This window comes from Pediculus humanus, genomic scaffold (genome assembly GCF_000006295.1).
Source record: "Pediculus humanus corporis 1103172108281 genomic scaffold, whole genome shotgun sequence".
NCBI lineage: Eukaryota > Metazoa > Arthropoda > Insecta > Psocodea > Pediculidae > Pediculus > Pediculus humanus.
Genome location: NW_002987850.1, coordinates 928,238 through 949,387, shown reverse-complemented (window position 1 = coordinate 949,387; position 21,150 = coordinate 928,238). Strand labels below are relative to the sequence as shown.

General features: G+C 29.4%; 2 protein-coding genes across 2 annotated transcripts in view; both read left to right on the top strand.

Annotated features, from left to right (window-relative positions):
* Positions 1–9,189, top strand: part of Phum_PHUM513440 (Fasciclin-2 precursor, putative) — a gene marked incomplete at both ends in the record, with an annotated part of 51,259 nt that extends 42,070 nt beyond the window's left edge. Inside the window, 2 exons of the mRNA XM_002431104.1 lie at positions 1,403–1,562; positions 8,516–9,189. Coding sequence (XP_002431149.1) covers positions 1,403–1,562; positions 8,516–9,189 — 834 coding nt within the window. The remainder of the gene's footprint in view (positions 1–1,402; positions 1,563–8,515) is intronic.
* Positions 9,190–15,292: 6,103 nt separating this feature from the next.
* Positions 15,293–15,789, top strand: Phum_PHUM513430 (uncharacterized protein; the record flags this gene model as incomplete). Its single annotated transcript, XM_002431103.1, has 2 exons — positions 15,293–15,305; positions 15,641–15,789. The coding sequence occupies 2 exons, from the start codon at positions 15,293–15,295 to the stop codon at positions 15,787–15,789; spliced, it is 162 nt and encodes a 53-aa protein (XP_002431148.1).
* Between the last annotated feature and the right edge of the window lie 5,361 nt (positions 15,790–21,150).

The following is a 21,150-nucleotide window of genomic DNA, read 5'->3' as shown; positions in this document are numbered from 1 at the left end:
GGGAGTGAAAATAAATTAGTTTGATTGGATTTCTTTTTTTTCACAAAAAGGGAAAAAACCTGGATCGGAAAATTTACACCCGGGAAAAAAAAATTTTTATTTCCGCCTCCGCCCCCCTCCCCTTTTTAACGAGCTTAAATTAATCCTTAATCTAAACCTTCAATTAACGTTTTTTTATTCTATGGACTAGTATTATTATTATTAATTTTTCTTAACCTTTTCATTTTTATTTTAAAATTTATTTCCCCCCCCTCTCTCTCTCCCCCGATTATCCCCCGATTCGCAAACCTGACGATGAGATGGATTAATCGATTTGATATTAATAACGCAAAAAAAAAAATCTCGTTTTTTTTTTTTACTTTTTCTAAACTGCACACAACAAAAAAAGGTTTAAAAAAAAAATTAGGAGAGAGAGAGAGAGAGAGAAAATGGCGGGAAAAACAAAAAATTAAAATTTATTTCTTACTATTCGAATAATTTTCTTTTGTTAAAAAGGGTAAACGTAATTAAAATTTCAGTTTCCGCATTTTCGATTGACTGAATAATTTTATCTTTTGGTCATTTAAAACGTGTTTCACAACGAATTTCTGGAGAAAAAAAAAAGAAAAAGGAAATGGAAAAGGAAAAGAAAATAATTATGCAGGTACTAAAAAACTTTAGGTAAAATTTTATTTAAAAAGGAAAAATTGTTTTGTTTCGGTCATCGTAACGGTCACAAAAAAGTTTTCCTACGACTTTTCTCGACGTTTTCATAACAATTTTTTTTTTTGTGGGAGGGAGTAGGGGGGAAAATTCGAATTGACGACGGTTATCAAAAATTTTCCTCAAGTCATTTAAATTTCTCTGACCTTATATTGTGTTTTGGGAAAAACTACCACACTCTCTCAAGGAAAATGAAAATTTTTTTTTTTTTTAGTAAAATCTTTGGAAAATATCGAGAAAGGTTTTTCCCAACAAAATTTTTTTTTTTTTGGCAAACGATTTTGACCCGGAGCAATTTTTTTTCCCTCCCCCCATCTCGTCACACGATTTATTTTCTTCCTCCTTTTTCTTTTTTCCTTTTTTTTTTTATCAAAGGAAAAAAAAAAGAAAATTTAAAACAAAATGACGTGGGAAATCATCATATAAATTATTTCAACTCCCGAGAGATATAAACAAATTAATGTTGAGAATAAAGAAAAGAATAATTGTTTTGGATCCTTCGAGATTTTTCCCCGTAAAAGAATCACTCGAAGAAGAAGAAGAAGAAAATTCGTGGAAAATGCGAGAATATGCAAGAAAATTTCAAATTTTTCATGACGTAACGACTACGTCACGAATACGTCACACGAAATCGTCTGAGGAATTTTTTTTTTTTTTTAATTTCCAATATTAATCCGTTGATTTTAATTATTTTTTCCAGGGTAAAAATTTAACGAACAACGCAACCGCTGGAACGATAATAGCAAATCAAACATTGGTTCTCCAGTCGGTTTCCAGGTACAACACGGGTATTTACACGTGTTCGGCATCAAATTCCGAAGGTTCCGCCGAAAGTAATTCATTTTTATTAGACGTTAAATGTAAGTAATAGTTGTTAGTAGTACACTTAAAACAAACGAAATCAATTTTTCTTTTTCAAAAGTTTGCAACCGTGTATTATTATTATCATCATCATCATTTTTCTTTTCTTTTTCTTTCTTTATTTTGTTCTTCTTTTCATATTTCTATTAGATAAGAGAGTTAATGGTTTCTTTTTCCATTATTGTTATTACCGTTATGTGACTTGATGTTTTATTCTCGTTCTGGCGCGCGCAAAAAAAAAATTGTTCGAGTGCTGTTTTTTCAGGTGATGTTTCCTTTTATTATTATTATTATTACTATTATTATTATTATTATTATTATTATTATTATTATTATTATTATTATTACTTTTTTATCCTTTTATTTTTTACCGCAAAAAAAAGAAACAAAACAAAAAAAAAGTTTAAAGTGTTTCAATGACCTTTGGATGGGGGGGGAAAAAAAAAAAAATTTATTTTTTATTACTCTCTCTCTCTCTCTCTCTCTGAATAACGATCGTCGTTGAATGAAAAGTGGTTAATTTTTTTTTTTTTTTTTTTTTATTACCGTTAGTGAAGTGAATAAAAAACAGAAAAGTTGACGATTATGACGTGTCACATAACTGACTCCATAAACTTTTTCTTTCCCCCCCCCCAACACCGTGAAATTTTTTAATTATTTACTTAATTATTTGTCGTGACGCGTTAGGTGACACGTGGGGTGGAGCGTGGGGTAAAAAAATTTTTTTTTTTTTAAATAAATGGAAAATTAATAGTTACCAACGGAAATGGATCGGATGAGCAATAAATCGATTAAACGTTCAAATATATGTTTATAAAAAATCGATCGAGATGTGATTCATGATATTTTTTTTTTAAGGGTGGGGGTGAGTTTGACAGATTGGTAAAAGGGTGGGTAAATATTTTGCTTTAAGGTAGAAAACCTGGCAGTTAAATAAATAATGAACGACGTCGAAACGAGACGAGAGATACGTTGTATACATATTTATTTTTTTCCCATCCCCCCCGTTGCTAATAATAATAGTAGTAGTAGTAAAAAAGTTTGGAAAATCGGGAAACGGGGTGGTGGAAGGGGAAAATTAAATTTTGCACAGTTCGCTAATTATTTATTGCTTAATGAGCTTAATTTAAAAAGTTCGCAGAAGAGGTAAAGGAAGTGGAAAAAGAAAAAATGGAAAATTTTCAAAATCGTTGTGTTTTCTTTCTCTCTCTCTCTCTCTCTCTCTTTTTCTCTCTTGTACTTTAAACGTAAAACGCACGAGGTTTGCATGTTCGGAAAAAGAAAAAAAGAAATAAAACGCAAGTACGCGATGCACGTGACCCAAAAAAAAAAAAAATCTTCTTTAATGAGTTTAAAAGAAAGAACAACAACAACAACAAAAAGTCGTTGATTATTAAAACCATTAAAAATTGGAAGCTTTTCCGATGACGTCACATTTACGACGGACCAATGACAGTCGAGAATTTTGTTTTGTTTTGTTTTTATTATCTATGATTAAATTTCGGTTACGTGATCGTAGATAAATAAAAGTTTTTTTTTTTTTTTTTTTTTTTTTTTTATTTAAAAAATTAACCCCGGCCCCGTTTTTTTTTTTTTTTTTTTTAAACGTAAAAAAAAAATAAAAATAAAAATAAATTTTTTTTTTTTCCAACGGGAACCCAAAAAATTTTTAGGGGAAATTAGACATACAAGCTCTCTCCCCCCCTTTACTTTTTTTTTTTTTTTTTTTTTTTTTTTTAAAAAAAAGGGCGCGTTAACGACCTAATTATTATTATTATTATTTAATCGCAAAATAAAATTTATTTACGGTTGAAAACGAAAAAATAACGACTAGAACAAACAAACGAAAAAAAAAAAAAAAAAGATAAAAAATTAAACTTTTGAAAAAAAAAAAAGCGGAAAAATTCAAAAGCATTTTTTATTATATTTTTTTTTCCGTACAAGTGAAAAAAAAGAAGGAAATTACAATGATAATAATAATAATAATAATAATAATAAAGTGCGGTAAAAAAGGTGGAAAGCTCGAGAATATCGTATATAAATCCTTCAAAGACTTTTTTAAATGCAAACTTTTTAAAGGTACTCTACAAGAACAAAAAAAAAAAAAAACTTTTATTTCATTTTTTTCTTTTCTTTTCTTTTCTTTTCTTTTCTTCTCCTCTTCAACTCACGAATGAAAAAAAAGTAGTAGAAGTAGAAGAGAAGGTTTAGAAAAGAAAAACTAATTCACTCTTTTTTTCTTTTTTCCGGAAAAAAAAAGAAAAAGGATTTAATAATAAAAAAAAAATTAGGTTCGGAAAAAAATTTTTTTTTTTTTTTTTTTCTATTTTTTATTTTTTTTCTTTTTTCTTCTTTTATTTTCTTTCTTTTTTTTCTCTTTCTCTTTTTTTTTTCTTTTTCTTTTTTCTTTGTATTTTTTAATTGAAAAAAAAAAAAAAAGAAAAATTGAATCGTGCAAATGTTACAACGGTTGTGATGGTGATGGTGGTGGTGGTGGTGGTTACGGAAGAACAATCACAATTTTAAAGGTTTAAAAATTATTATTATTATTATTATTATTATTATTATTATTATTATTATTATTAAAAGCACTTGAAAGAAAATAAAAAAAAAAATAACGTGAAGTGAATTTGATATATATATATATATATATATTTTTGTTTTAACTTTTGCAAAAAAAAAAGAAAAGAAAAGAAGGAAAATGAAAAACGCGGGAAATTTAATTATTTTCACGGGTTTTTTACTTTTTAAAAAGAAAAAATTTCCCTCCCTTTTTTTTTTAAACAACAACAACAACAATCGAAATGATGAGATAATTTAACAGCAGACTTGAAGTTTTTTTTTTTTTTTTTTTTTTCTCTTTTAACTCGAAATTAAATCTTTCAAAAAGGTTTAGGGTCGTTATTAAAATTATTTTAAGTATCTTTACCCGTTCTTATTTAACCTTTTGACCTCCTCCTACTCCTCCTTCCCCTTCTCCCACTTCTCCTCTTACGTTTTTAAAACATCCGTTAATTTTCTTGTTGTTGTTGTTGTTTTATTATTATTATTATTTATTTTTGTTCGAAAAAGAAAAAAAAAAAAAAAAAGAAAAGTAAAAAGATCGAATAATGTTTACGTTATTTTTTCTATGACGTCATAACTAAGGAGAAGTGGATTTAATAATAATAATAATAATAATAATAATAATAAAATTGAAAATTTTCGAGTTTTTTCGTTTTTCGGACAAGAGAGAAAGGGGAAGAGAGAGAAAAAGAAAGAGGGAGAGAGAGAGAGAGACAGAGAGAGAAAGGGGGGAGAAAGAGGAAGAGCAGGAGAGAGAGAAAGGAAAAGAAAAGAAAGAGAGAGAGGAAGAGAAAGAGAAAGAGAGAGGGGAAGAGAAAGAGAAAGAGAGAGAGGAAGAAGAAGGGATGTAGAAAGAGAGAGAGGAAAAGAGAAAAAGAAAATTGGAAAAAAGAAAACCTTAAATAAAAAAAAAATAATAATAATAATCTGGAAAAAGGTCGACATGATTTCTTTTCTGTTTTTTTTTTTTTTTTTTGCTCCCGAAATAAATTGTATTTTGTTGTTGTCATTTAAAAAAAATTTTAATTATTAGTCTTGACAAAAAAAAATGAAATGAAAAGAAATAAAAGTCAAAAAAAAAGAGAAAAAAATCAAAGGGAAAACCTTTGAAAACGTCATTAAGAACAAAAAATAAAAAATAATAATAATAATTAAAAACCTTTGTTAAAAATGAAAATGAAGAAAGAAAAAAGTAAAAAAAGCAAAAAAAAGTAAAAAAAAAAAAAAAAAAAAGAGAAATAAAATAATTTATTTACCTGTTATAAATTATTTTAATTTAAATAATGATTATAATAATAATAATAATAATAATAATAATAATAATAATTGTAATAATAATAATGATAATAATGATGATGATTATAATAATAATAATAATGACCTAACCGTTGAAACGAATGACATTTCACAAAAAGGGAAAAAATTAAATTGCATAGAGTAAATAAACAATTTTGTACATGTAAATGACAACGTAATAGAAATACGTAATAATAATAATAATAATATTAAAAGACATAGATGATGATAATAATAATAGTTAATAATAATAATAATAATAATAATAAACAATGAGGAAAAATCAAACAAACGTGATTTTCTTTAAATAAAAAAAAAGTCTGCCTCGCGCCAATTTTTTATCTGCTGACACGGCTGAATTTTTTTTTTTTTAAATTTTTCGCGCTTTAAAATTTTTATCCAAAAAAAAAAAAAGAAAAAATTCGAGAAGTCGAATCTTTTGATAAAAAAAAAAAAAAAAAGGAAACGGAAATCACGAATAATCAAAGTCGTTCCTTCATCATGATCGATATTTTTTATTATTTCTTTATCGAATGAATTAATTGACTGGAGATGAAGGGGAAAAGAGGGGGTGGGGTCGGGGAGAGAAGGGCGATGAGGAGGAGGAGAGAAAGAGAAAGAGAAGGAGGAGGAGGGTGAAATTAAATCGTCGAATTTTAATCCGTTGAAATTTCCGTTAAAAAAAAAAAAAAATGGCTCCCGTTCGTTTCTTTGAATTAAGATTTAAGAGAGAGAGAGAGAGAGAGAGAGAGAGAGAGAGAGAGAGAGGGAGAGAGAGAGAGAGAGAGAGAGGGAGAGAAATTTAAAAATGTCGGATGACTTATTTATTTATTTTAAAAATAAAAATTAATTCCGATCCTGGAAAATTCATCACGTGTTTCGATTTACTTCCAGACGAAAAGAAACAAAAAAAAAAAGAAAAATTAAACATGGCGGAATTTAATGATTCGTACGAAAATTTTAATTTCTTTTTGTTTTCTTATCCTTCTCCTCATTTATTTTTTTTTTATTTTCTTTTTCTCTTGTTTTTCTTTTTGTCTTATTCTACTTCGATTGATTTTTTCATCAAAATGACAAAAAATTTTTTTTTTATAATCGGCGCCAATTAAGGTTTTCATGTTTTTCTTCTCCGCTATTCATTTTATTTTTATTTTTATTTTCATATTTTTCCGTCTGAAAAAATAAAATGATAAATAATTTGACCTTTGACCTCATTCTTTTCTCTCTCTTTCTCCCCTTTCTCTCTCTCTCTCCTCGTTCTCCAACCGAACTTTTTTTTCTTTTTTTTTTTTTTTTTTTTAAATTAATTGAATTATTTTTAATTCCGTATTATTCATTCGGTTTAATAATAATTCGGTCGGATATCGTGGCAGAAGAAAAAAAATGAGGAATCGGGGGGAGGGAAAAAAAAAAAATTGAATTTTTAAAAAAGGAAGAGTCTGCGGGGGGAGGGAAGGGGGACAGGGGAGAGGAAGAAAAAAAATTAAATTCGTAAAAGTTATTTAATAAAAAAAAAAAAACTGATAATAATAATGATGATGATAATGATGATAATATTATGCGACGTTTCCATAAACGTTTAACGAACTTAGTCATAGAGTAAAAAAACATGACGACGACGGAAAAACAAACGAAAAATGAAGACGTGGTCGTTTTATATATATATTTTTCGTCTGGGATTTTGTTTTGTTTATCACAAAAAAAAAAGAAAAAAAGTTTTGAAACAAAATTTTATGCAAGTTTGTAAAAAGTTTGTAAAAAAAAAAAAAAACAAGATGAAGGTTTTATTATTACATCCGTCAAATAATAATCAAAACAAATAATAATAATAATAATAATAATAATAATAATAATAATAATAATAATAATAATAATAATAATAATATCGTTAATTACGTTTTAAATTAATTAAATAATTTTTTTTCTTTATTTTTTTTTTAAATGGTTTGTTTCCGGTTGTTTTTTTCCTTCAAGACAGAGAGAGAGAAGGGGGATAAAGGGGAAGGGAGGGAAGGGAGAAGGGGAATAAAGGGGAAAGAAAAGGAAGGGGTAAAAGGAAATTCGTTAAAATTTTTTTTTAATTTGTCACTTTAAAAAAAAAAAATTAAACGATTTTTTTTTTATAAAACGCGACAGACGGGGGAGGGGGAAAAAGACAAAACAAACGCGTTTGTTTGTGTATAAAAAAAAAAAAAAACAATTAATTTGATTTGTTTGTCGTTATCGATCGATTAATCGTTTTTTTGTTTTTATCCCACCGAAACTACTACGTTAGTCATCCGACCGTGTAAAAAAAAAAAATTTAATAATAAAATTTTAATTTAAAAGTATAATAATTAAATAATTAAATTTTTTGCTTTTATTACAATAGGATGGATTATTATTATTATTATTATTAATTTAAATAAAAAGAAAATTCTTATTAGTATTATTATTATTATTATTAAAGAAAAAAAAAAGAAAAAACAGGGGGAAAAAATCATTTTTTTTTTTTTTTACTTTTCCGATATAGGGTCAAAAATAATTCATTATTAATAAAAAAGATTTTCTTTTTTTTTTTTTTCGTTTTTCGCCTAATTAAAAAACTTTAATAAGTTTTCTCTCTCTCTCTCACTTTCACCCACCCGAAATGAAAAAAAAAAAAAGGGGGGGTGGGCGTGGAAGAGGGAGTGTGGGAGGGAGGGGAGAAAAAAGATGAAGAAGAAGAAAAAAGAAAAAAAAAATGAAAGAAAGTTTTTCGAGTTGTACATTTTGAAAAGGTTTTTTTTTATCCGCCATATTTTTTTTTTTTTTTATAATAAAAAGATTAAAGCTCGATGGGAAAAATTAAATTCTAGACTTAGTTAATCTCGTAGATTTTTTTTTTCTTTTTTTTTTTCAAGAAAAAAAAAAAAAATTATTAAAGTTTTCATTCAAAAAAAAAAAAAATTTTTTTGTCGCAAAAATTAAGATGAGTGAAAGATGAAGAAATAATTTTTTTTTGAAATTAAAACGCTGCGTGAGGGATGCGTGAGGGGGTTGCGAGGGGTATGTATGGGGGGAGTAAAGGGGGTGGCGTACGAATTTTCAATAATTTTTTTTTTACATGCAGATGAACCTCAGTGCAGGCCGGGTCAGCAGAGGATATATGGTGCGGCAAGAAACGAAATGGTTACCGTCACGTGCGAAGTGGATTCGAATCCCTCGGCGAGTTTGTTTCGTTGGACGTTTAATAATTCCGTTGTTAAATCGAAAGACGTGGATTTTCGGACTATTGAACAAGGTGGTAAAAGTGTAGCAACGTATTCGCCGACGAACGAACAGGGTTACGGAACTCTTTTGTGCTGGGGCAGAAACGAATTGGGGCCCCAAGTCGTTCCGTGCGTTTATCACATCGTGCCAGCGGGTAAACCCGATCCCCCAAAAAATTGTAATTTAAAAAACAAAACTCAAACGACGTTGCACGTGACGTGTCACAAGGGATTCGACGGTGGATTACCGCAAGAATTCACTTTGGAAGTTTTCGACGGTTCCACTTCGACGGACGATTCGAAACCCGGAAGACTCATCGTGAACATAACGAGAAAACTCGTACCTGAATTTTCCGTCGGAAGTTTGGAACCCGGTCAAACATATTTTTTAAACATTTACTCGAGTAATAACAAAGGTAAAAGTAATACTGGAGTGCCTGTTAAAGTCACGACTCTACAACCCACACATCAAGAACATCGAAGAAACATGCCGAGTAAGTTTTATGTTATCCTTTGCTACCGGAAACACACGTAATAAAAATGAAAATTTTTTCTCCCCCCTCCTCTTCTTTCAGTGCCTGTTCCGAAATCGAATTTTCTATCAAACATAAATCCTATGATTTGGTTGGGAATCGGTGGGATTTCCATCGTTTGCATCGGAGCCATTTTATTGATACTATTACTCAGGGTCAAAGGTGCAACGATCGTTTGCTGTTGCGATTCCGATGATGATAACACGCAACATTCCAACAGTCGAACGGAATCGACGGAAGATCCAACGAAATTAACGGAAAGCGTTGCGAGTAGTAAAACCCTGTCGAAAAATTACGGAAATGATGAATCCACAGACATGGACGAAAGAAATCCCGACGTAATACCTTTAACAAACGGTAAGTTTTTTATTTTCTTTCTTTCTAAAAAAAGAAAAACATTCGACAGGAGATCACGGACCCGTATAATCTCTATACAATCGACGTCTGCTTTTTCTTTTTCTTTTTCTTTTTTCGTCTGCTTTTTGTTTTGTTTTGTTTTATTCATTTGTGTGTGTTTGTTTTACACAACAACAAAGAAAAAGGAAACAAATTTTTTTTTTCCCCCCCTTACCCCTTTTTAATTACGTCATAAATTTTTTCGTTCGTTGCGACCTCTCGTGGTGAAAAATTGTAAATAATTTGAGACGTGTAATTTGATCGAACGTTTTTTTTGTTATTTTTTCTTCTTCCACGTCGATAGTTTTTTTTTCAGATTTGGAACATGAAAGTTTAAGTGATTTAGTAGACGGTGATTCGATTAGAAATTGGAAAAATAATTCGGAAGGTCATGTGCCGCTGCCGACGATGCCGCCGCTCCAGCAACAGCAGCAACAGCAGAAAACAAATCAATATAGTCAATGTCAAAATTTTCAAACATCTCCAGATCCGAAGGTAAAAAAGTTTTTTCATTCATTTACATTTTTTTTCCTCTTATATCCGAGAATCGACAGCATTTCATCAAATTTTGCGTGCCTCGTTAATTTTTTTTTTGTTAATGTTGGCAACGTTGCGTAAAAATTATTATTTTTTTTTTTGGGGGGGGGGGCGTGTGTATTCAATTAAATAAATAAATAAACGCACGTTTAAATATTCATCGGGAAAAAAAAATTTTTTTAATTTTTTGTATAAATTTTATTTAGTTTTGTTAAAATAAATATTTTGAGGTTTGCGGAGCGCAAAAGGAATTTTCACCCAATGGTGGCGGTGGTGGTGGTGGTGGTGGCGGCGATGAAAATTTTCACAACGGAAGAAAATTTATTCAAATGGAACAAAGGAAAAGTTACGCGAGAAAATTTTCACCCGCCATAGCGGTTCTCGTCATTTTTTCCATTTCGTGTAAATGTAAAACCCGAAAAAAAATTTTTTTTTACTCTCCTCCCCTCCCTCCCTCTCCCTCCTCCTCCCTCCTTCTCCCCTCCCACCCTTTTTCTCCGTCCACTTTCATTTTTTTTTCTTTTTTACTTTTTTTCCAGTCCTTTTTTTTTCCTAAACTTTCTCCTCTTTTTTTTTTTTTTTTCAAAATCAGCAAAAAAATATATATTTATATATTTCACGTTTTAAATCTCCCTTTTCCACCCCCCCTCAACTTCCCAGATTTTGACGACCCGAAAAAATATTATTATTATTTACGACGATCTAACTATTCTCTATCTCTCTAACTAGATCTCTATTTTTTTTTTGGTTCGTGTGTTCTTTTCTTCCGCCATTTTGTTTCCAATCATCTTTTTCTCTACTTCCTTTGTAACGTTTTTTTTTTTAATTTTATTATTATTATTATTTTTTCGTACAGGGTAATTTAGTGTACGAAATTCCGGCACCGTTGGATCAGTGGACACATCAAATTCTATGGCCGGGAGATCAACAAAGTCCCGGTCCTCAGGTCGTTTCACAATCTCAATACAACATCGTTTTAAACAAACAAAACATGGTTTTGGTCGATCCGAACATCCATCAAAATCCGATTGTTTTAACGACTTTGGCAATAGATCCAGCCGTACTCGCGCCGTCCAAAAATCATTCAAATCCCGGAGGAACCGGAACCGAAAACGTTTCGTTAAATCCGTGCATATTGCTCAAACAAAATCCGGAAACGCTCCTGGCGACTATACCTGAAAATTTACAAGTTGTCGGTGGTCAGCACACGACAGACAGGACTAGAGTGTATAATGCAACGTTGCCTTCGAAATTAAGACATCAAAATGCGGAAACTCAAACGCCACGTTTGGTCAGACACAAAGAGAGTGCAGTGTAGTAGTAATAAAAAAAAAAATAATAATAATAATAATAATTAAGAATAATGATAATAAAAAAAAAAGTGTTTGTACAAAAGTGTGAAATCACGAAGATGACAACAACAGCAACAGCAACAAACAAACAACCGAATGAAATCAATGGATTTTAACGGTAAGTACTAAAAGTCATTTGATATACCCGGAAAATTCACGGAGGCTTTGAATTTCACAGCCTCCGCTATCGTCTCTTTTTTTTCTTCCCGTGCGGCGGGAGAAAAAAAAACTTTTAGAATTTTGAAAAAGGGAAGAGGAGGGGGGGGGGAAGTTATCGAATTCGGTTTGACAAATTACAAATAAAAAAAAAGAAAAAAAAAAAAAAGAAAACTTTAAAAATTTTCTTGTTAGACTTAACAAGTTTTAAATCTTTCTCCAGTAAAAAAAAAAAAAAAAAAAGTTTTCCATTGATTCGGATGGCACGGTAAAAGTTTTTCTTTTTTTTCTCTCTCTCCCTCCTCCTCTCTCTTTCTCTTTTATCATTATTATTATTTATTGACTTTTTCTTTTTTTTTTTTTTGTTAAAAGACCTGAAAATTTTCCGATTGTCTATAAAAAAAAAAAAAAAAGTAAAAAGTGAAACACACAAACGACAATTTTTGTTTTGTTTTATACAAAGGGGGCCTTATTTAATGAAATGAAAAATTTTCTTTTGATTAAATGAGGCCCCCCGTTCATTTTTTTTTTTTTTTCGTCTGTCAAATGAATTTTATAAAAAGGAGAAGTTTAATTAAAAATTAAAAAAAAAAAAAAGTCGTTGATGTGATTGTTTTTATCTGCGATTAGATTGACAGGAGGAGATGGGGGGAGGGACGGGGGGGGGAATGTGAAAATGAGGTGAAAGGTTCACGTAAAAAAAAAAAACGAAACGGAAACATGTCGAGACGGAAGAAATCGTTTGCGCAAGTAAATGATAATAAAAAAAAAATTTTTTTGATTGCGCATGCGCGAAACGTAATTAGTTCAATGATAGAAGACGAACGTATAAATATTTATTATAACACTCGAGAAATACATTTTATGTTTCGCGAGTCTTTGGAAAATTTCGCGTCGATTTTTTAAAAAAAGGCGGGAAAATTTAATTCGTAAGTTTTGAAATTTTTTTTCTTTTCAAAACTTCACGTTCCGGAACGAATTTTTTGATTCGACAGAATTTTTCGCAATGGCGGTCGCGCATGCGCTGTTCGTAAAAAAAAAGGTTAATCGCATTGACGCTGATGAGAAAAATTTTCATTTAACCGGAAATAATCGATAAATATCGAATCGAACGAAAATAATCGATTTTTTTTTTTCAAATTGTCTTCTGCTAGCTGCAGACGAATTATACGTAGACGATGCCTAGACGTCGCGGATTTAAGATTTCATCATTGGTTTTTATTAAAATATGTAAAAAGTTTTTTTTTTTTTTTTAACGTGCACGTAGATTCGTCGAGTTTTGCTGCCACGTTTTTTATTTTCAATATTATCTCGCGTTGATTTGTAATGAAAAAAAAAAAAAAGAAAAAATGATTTGAACGAGTGCGTATTATGAGAAGAAAATATTGATTGTTTCGATCGTTTGTTTTAAATATTCTTTAACGGAAATTTTTTTTGTTTGCTATTCGTCGCCATTTTTTTTTCTCGGAATTTTTATAAATTCTCGGTGATTTCGATCCGAACAACAACAACAGCGTTGAGCACCGCCATTTTCTTTACTTTTGTTTTTCTTTTTTACTTTTCTCTCTCTCTCTCATCTTCCAGTTTTTAATTGAAATTCATTTTAAGTTTTTTTTTTTTTTTGTACGAGTTTTTTAGTTGTAAGTAATATGGCGCACATATAAGTTTTCCCGTCGAGATTCTTTCGAGATTATTTTTTTGTTATTAAATGTAATTTATACATAATTACAAGTGTTGACTTCAAGACATTATTTTATATTAAATTACTTTTTTTTTCCTCGCTTAAAGTTTTGAAAATTCAATTTTAAAAACTTTTTCATTCATTCATTCATACACTCATTCATTCATTCCCTCATTCTCTCTTTCTCTCTTTTTTTTATTTTTATTTTTAAAATTGTTTTTTTTTTAATTTTTTTTTTTTTCGTTTTCTTTTTTATTTACCTCCTTGTTTTCCATCCCGGATAAAGTTGGAAAGGAAAACAAAAAAAAAAAATTTTTTTTAATGTGTTTTTGTTTTCTTCTCTATGGAAAAAAAAAAAACAAGTTAAGTTTTCTAACATTTTTGCAAAAAAAAAAAAAAAAAAAGAAAACTTTATTCTAAAGTTTTTAAATAAATTGTTTCTGTTTTTTTTTTTATTATTATTATTATTATTATTATTATTATTATTATTATTATTATTATTATTATTATTATTTTCGTTTTCCTTAAAGCTTTTTTTTTTGTTTCTGATTCGAAGAAGCTAGAAAAAAATGTTTCTAAAAAAAAAAAAAAATTAATTTTCGATATTAACAGAAAACGAATGACGAGGGATTTCGCAAACGTGGCAGAAACAATTTTTTTTTTTTAACGGTTTTTTTTTAAATTTTCCCGCCCTTTTTTTTTTTTAAATTTAAATGTAAATTTGTTGAACGGAAATAAACGTAATGAAATAATAAGATATTTAAAAAAAAAAATTGGGAAAGAAAAAGGAAAAGGGAAGGGAAAGGGAAAGAAAAAATTGGAAAAATGACAATCGCAAACCGGAAAATTTTAACCGGAAATAATTTAACGGAAAATATTTTTCCGGTTTGGTTTATTTTTTTTTCAGTTTTTTTAGTTTATTATAAAAATTTTGTAATACCTTATTAAAGTTGTTTCCGAATTATAATAATAATAATAATAATAATTTTTGGGGTTATTTATTTCCTTGTTTTTTTAATTCTGAATCAACTCGAAAACAAAACAAAATCGAATGAAAAAGAGAAAGGGGGAGAGAGGGGGGGAGAAGAAAAGAGAAAAAAAATTATTTAAATCACAAATTCGCAAAACGAAACGAAACAACCGACAGGAAAACCGACAAGAGAAAAATAAACAAAACGTTAACAAAAAAAAAAAAGAGAAAATTTTTTTTCGCTACGATTGTTGTTAATTCGAAATATTTTCCGGAGAAATTTTCTTTCTCTCTTTCTCTCTCTCTCTCTCTCATCCCCTCTCATCCCGAGAACGAAATATTTATATTTATTTTCACGGGAACGTTGCAAAACTGTAAAATTTATTATTAAAAGGTCAACCTCAGAGTTTCGGAACAACTGACTGAAGGGAATTATCATCATCATCATCATCATCATCATTATTATCATGATGCTCTTCCTGGAGTAAAAAAAAAAATTTTTTTTTTTTTGATTTAAAAGAATTTTTCATTTCATTCCAGTGACAAAACGCGTACCTGATTATTTATTTAACGAATAATTAAACGGTTGTTTGTTTCAAACAAAACAAACAAATTATCTTTATTATTATTATTATTATTATTATTTCCGTAATTCTGGAAAGTAGAGAGAGATAGAAGAAATTGTTATTATTATTTTTCCAGCCATATTTTTCTTATTTAAATTTTTTTTTTTTTTTTCATGGAAAAAAAAAATCGGAAAAAAATGAAATTCAATTTTTTTTAAGTCACTCGAACTTTTTCTTTCTCTCTTTCTCTCTCTCTTTCTCTTTTCTCTCTCTCTCTCTCTCTCTCTCTCTCTTCCTCTTTTTCAACGCCTGTTAAATATGTTTAAAAAAAAAAAGGGTGTTGTGGAAAAGGTTTTTTATTTTTTATTTTTTTGTAACCACAATAAATCAATTTGATGAGGCTGTCTAAGGTGAAAATCGTTTTTTTTTTTTTTTTGCGTTTGAAATATGCGTAGAAAAGGTGAAATCGATAAGGTTCCACACACGCACACGCACACCCACACACACACTCGAGATAAATAGGGTTTTTTTTGCCTAGGCAAAGTTTCGGAAATCCTTTAAGATATTAATTTTAGGTTTTGAAAAGCTTTCAGATTTTTTTTTAATATATATATATATAAATAAATTCTAGAAGAGAAAGAGAGAAAGAGGAGGGGAGAGAGAGAGAGAGAAAAAAATTTCATCGCCATAGGGAAAAAAGTAAAATGGTTGGATAAGAAAAAAAGGAAAAAAAAAAAAAAGAAATTTTCCATCACCGGTGTTGTACATAAACTTTTTCATTTTTCATTTTTCCAGGAATACCTGGAAAAATTTTGGTATTGGAAGTGTTTTTAAACGTGGAAGATTGTGTGAACGTATTAGTTGTGACACCATTTCCGGTTTCGAACCATTATCAAATGTTAAAAACGGATAATAACGTCATCGTTGATCGAAAGAAAACGTAACGTCACGGTCGTGTCGTGTTTTTTCCTTCCTCCTACCGGGAAAATTTGAAAATTATAAGATCACGTGAACGATGTATAACCGGAAATGGAATTCGATTTCGCGCCGTGAAATTTAATACCGGATCTTTTGGATTTGTTTAAATTCGAAATTCGTTCGAATCCCGAATTCTTCGACGCGGATTTTGTTATTCAAGATTCGTCGCGAAATATCGGGCACCTTACGTCATGTTCAGGTCCATACCGCTCAAACCGTTTAACAAACCATTGGATATAAAATCCGACTCATATGTCGACTCGATCCGAACGTGGATTTTTACGAAAGGTTGTCTTAATTTTGAGATGGTTGAATTCGCGACACGACATTGTTAATCCCACGACGTTGAAAATCGACGTGTCACTAGCAACTACAAGTCGGTAACTGATTTGAAAAAAAAAAAAATGCGACGTTTAATTTTCGTCAACGGTTTTATCGCGGGAAATAGACCGTTTTTTCCAAATTATTTAGAAACCGGAAAATGAATTAAGGCGAGGAAAAACTTACCGGAAGTAGTTTCGTCATCATCGTTTTAAATTTTAAAATTATTTTCGTTGATTGGGTAACCGATCAATAAACACAAAAAATCGATGTTGCCTTACTATGTTAACAGTAGTCCTAATAATAATAATTTGAGAAAAATGAGCATGATTTTCGAGTAGGTGTGAGGTGAGGTGAGGGGGAATATGTTTAATAGAAGAACAAAAGGGAGGAGGGGGAAGAGGAAGGGAAGAAAAGGAAAACTTTTATAACATTCGGAGGGTGAAAGTTGAAAAGTGTTTAAAAATATCTTAGCACACTCGGTGAAAGCAAACAAAACTTATTAAAACAAATAACTTGCGTGAAATTTCGCGTGATAAAGTTAAACTTAAGAATAAATTGCCGGGGGAGAAGGGGGGAGGGGGAGGAGACAGAGAGAGAGAGAGAGATACAGGCAGGCAAACGAAGATAAGATGAAAGAGGAGAGAGTGAGATATGATTAAAAAAAACGTTATATGCTTGGTGGTGGCGTAAAACATTTCGCGAAAAAGTTTTAAAAAAAACAAAATGGAGTCCGTCCGCCGGGTCTCTCTCTCTCTTTCTCTCTCTCTCTCTCTCTCTCTCTCTCTCTCTCTCTCTTTCGGCGATGAAAGCATTTGAAATCCTCGCGATTTATCACGAACCCAAAATTATTTATTAATTTTTGAAAATTTTAACGGCTCCAAAAGTTTTTTTTTCTTTTTGTATTTTCTATGACGCAAACCTCCCACGCGCGCACACACGCCCACACTCTTACCCCCCTTAATTAATCATCACGTTTACCTGTTGCGAGTCGGAAAGGTGGAACGGATAAAAAGATGAGAGAGAGAGAGAGAGAAAGGGAGAGAAAGAGAAAGAGACGAGCGCGAAGAAAATATTAATTTTTTTGTTTTATTTTGTTGGTAAATTTAAAAAAAGATTTTCAATAAATCATTAAATAATTGAAAGAATTAATAATAGTAATAATAATAATAATGATAATAATAATAATAATAATAATAATGATAATAATAATGATGATAATGATAATAATAATGTTTGCAAAAAAGAATTAATTTCAATCCGGAAGTCGGAAAGTTAAGAAATGAGTTTTGAAATAGGTGAAAACAAAAAACGGATTCAAAAACTATTTTTCACAATGGAAAATTATTATTATTATTATTATTATCGTCGTTGTCGTCGTCGTCGTCTTCTAAGATTCATCGCGTAAAATTTTTTTTTTCTTTCTCTATGTTTTAAAACGAAAACAAAAAAAAAAAAACAAAATGAATCCGTTTCGAATCGAAACCTTTTGTTTTGTTTTTTTCAAATAAAGGATGATGAACGTCGTGGAAGAAGACAAAAAGAAAAAAAGAAATTGTTTTCAAATCGTACGTTTCGGGGAAAAAACGAAAAAAAAAAAAAAAAGGTGGAGGTCGATGCTGCGAATGCTATGAAAAAAAAATTTTTTTTTTTTTAAAAACCCCGTGAAACGTTACACAAAGCAGCAGCAACAGCAGCAGCGGCAGCAATTTTAACCTTTTTTTTTTAAAGACGATGAGAATGAAAAGAGAGAGAGGGAGGGAGGGAGGGGGAGAAAGCATAAAAAAAATTTTTTTTTTAAAAAACCGTGACGACAACTCAGACGAAATGACTTTTTTCCTTTTTCCCTTTGCTTTTCTACGGTTGCTTACGTCACGACAAATGCAAAAAAAAAAAAAAAAAGTAACGTCATTCGAAAAGGCGGTGAAATCCGATTGTTATCGGAAGTGGTTACAACCACGACGATGAAAATTACGGTTGCTTACACTTTAATCATCATTATCATAATAATCGTTATTGTTATTATTATTATTATTATTATTATTATTATTATTATTATTATTATTATTATTATTATTATTATTATTATTATTATTATTATTATTATTATTATTATTATTGTCGTTGTTTTAATTTAATTTTTTTTTTAAAGTCGAAATTGTCGTCGTCGCCATCGTCGTGTTCGTTGTCGTCGTCGTCGTCGTCGTGGCAATAACCTTATTTGCGAAGGTTTTCCTTACTTAATGGCTTTTATTGATCCAACCTTTTTTTTTTTCTATGTGGTCCGTCCTCGTGTGTTCGCACACTTTGGGTTTTTTTTTTTTTTTTATAAATTGTTTTTGATTTATTTTAATGAGCCGAAAAGCGTCTCGCTTTTAATTTCCTATCTCTCTCTCTCTCTCTCTCTCTCTTTGTTTTTCTCTCCCTCTATCTCTCTTTCTCTCTCTTTATATCTCCCCCTCTTTCTGTTTTAGCTTTTTGATACGTTTTACTTTTTTTCACCTTTGTCCTTTTCTTCATTACGCCATTTTTTTTTTTTTTTACGGTTATTTCGTGACTTCGTTTCTCTCTCTCTTCCTCTCTTTCTTAGTCTTTCTCTCCTTCTTTATCTTTCACGATTTTTTTATTACTTTTTTTTTTTGTAATTTTGTTTGCCTTTTTCATTGTCTACATCTTTCTCTCACTTTTTATTTTTCTTAGTTTTTTTTTTCTACGTCATTCTTTTTCTTTCTTTTTCTTTTCTTATACTCTCTCTCTCTTTTTTCTCCTTGTATTTCTCTCTCTCCCTCTGCCTCTCTCTTTATCTTTCACAATTTCTTTTTATTTTTTTTTTTGAGGTGAAAAATTTCTTTTACACGCCGAGTCAATTTCTTAATCATCTCTCTCTCTCTCTCTCTTTCTTTCTTCCTTTTTTTTTAGTCTTTCTCTCCTTCTCCATCTTTTTTTATACTTTTTTTTAACTCTTTTAATTTTGTTTCTTTTTTCTTTCTCTGTATCTCTCTCTCTCTCTAGCCGTTTCACTTTTTATTTTTTTTAGTCTTTTTCTATGTCTTCCTCTCTCTCCTCTCTCTCTCTCTCTTCCCCCTTTATCTTTCACAATTCCTTTTCATTCTTTTTTTTTATGGTAAAAAATTACTTTAACACATCGAGCGAAAATTTTTTAATCATCGTTTCGTTAATATTTGTTTCTCTCTCTCTTTTCAGAAAAATTTTTTAAACAAATTAACAAATGGAGCCATAGTTATCAGGATGGGATCAACAATCGGGAAAGATGCTCACAAAGCAAAAGAAAGAATCAAAAAAAAAGTTTCGCCGACGCCATATTTTCACATTGAAAGAAGAAAATTTTTTTAGAAAAAAACCGATGACGTCATCATCCTTCAACGGTTTCCGCAATTTAATGTTTTACGTGAGAATTTATTTTCTTTTTTTTCTGTTTACACGACACCGGAAACAACAACAAAAATAATTTTTTTATGTATTTTCAGGTAATCCACACACGCAGGAGTACCAATCGTCGGAATTTCACTTTTCGGTGATCAAATGAGGAATTTTAAAAAAAATTTTGGAAAGAAAAGGAGTCGTCCTAACCTTTTCAATATTCAGATTTAAAAACAACGAAAGGTTTGTGACGAAAGAAATTCAGGAAACGGAAGTGGGAGGAGAGTCGTTAATATTTAAAAAAAATTTTTTATTTTGTTGTTCTTCTTGTTGGCAGTTATGCGACGAACGAACGTTAAAAACGAATCGGAAATATTTTAAAGAAAAATTGAAAATCCATTGGAAAAATCAAATTTTTTGAATCGGTCACGTGATCATATATAAATGGAGATGAAACATATTCGGTAGCGGAGCATTCGAATTTAACGTGGATGGAATTTTTTTTTTTTTTGTCTTTTCGACATTATATTTTCGTCTGCTTTTTATTTATTTTATATTGTTGTATAAAAATTTTTAAATTTTTTTTTTTTTTTCTCGGGAAGGGGAAGAGGGGGGAGCGGAGTCGGGATCGGGGGAGTTGGAAAAAAAAAATAAAATGAAATAATAATAATATCAAGAGATGTTTTTATTTTATTTTATTCCTGTTTTTTATACGGAAAATCACCTCGAGGTAAATCAAAGGAATTTAATAATAATAATAATAATAAATTGTTTGTTTTTTTGGTTTGCATAACTTTTTTTTTGTACGTTATTAAAATTTTTTTTTCTTTTTTTTTTGAAAAACGGATGAAATTGTGGAAAAGATATTTAAAAATAAAATTTTTAAAATAAATGTTGCTTGCACGCCATCTATTGAGAAAAATACGTACTAATTTGTTAAAACAGTTTTTTGCTTTACAGTTGGCGACACTTTCGCGAAAATAGCAATCGTGAAATATTCATAAGGAGTGATGTTATTATAATTAGTAATTTTTTTTTTTTTTAATGTTTTAAATTCGTGACAGTTTAAATTAGTTTAATCGAAAATAAAAATTAATTTTTTTTCTTTAAAATTTTTATTAAAAGTTAAGTATTTAATAAAAAAGAAAATTTTTAATATTAATATTTAAAAAAAAAACTAATTTAATTAAAATATTTTTCAAAAAATTCGTTTGTCGAAATTTTAACAAAAAAAAAAAAAATAAGAAAAGGCGCGATTGTCGCAATATTGTTAATTATATTTTCCCGCTTTTATTATAATAGTAAGCCTTTTTTTTTTTTTTAACAAATTATCAAAAATTCTTAACGGTTTTAAATAGTTTTTTAAATAAATTAACGTCGGTTTTTTTAAACGTAAAATTTATAATCGTCAGTTAGTGTAAATCAAACATCTCACGAAAGTTATAGGAAAGAAAAAAAAATGGCGGAATTAAGGTAAGTGAAAAAAAATATTAATACTAATAATTTAATTTTATAAATAGTTTTTTATTTTAACAACACTTATGTAAAGTTTCACATATATTTAACTCAATTTAATTAATTTAAAATAATTATGATTATAATAATGATAAAAAACAAAAAATAAT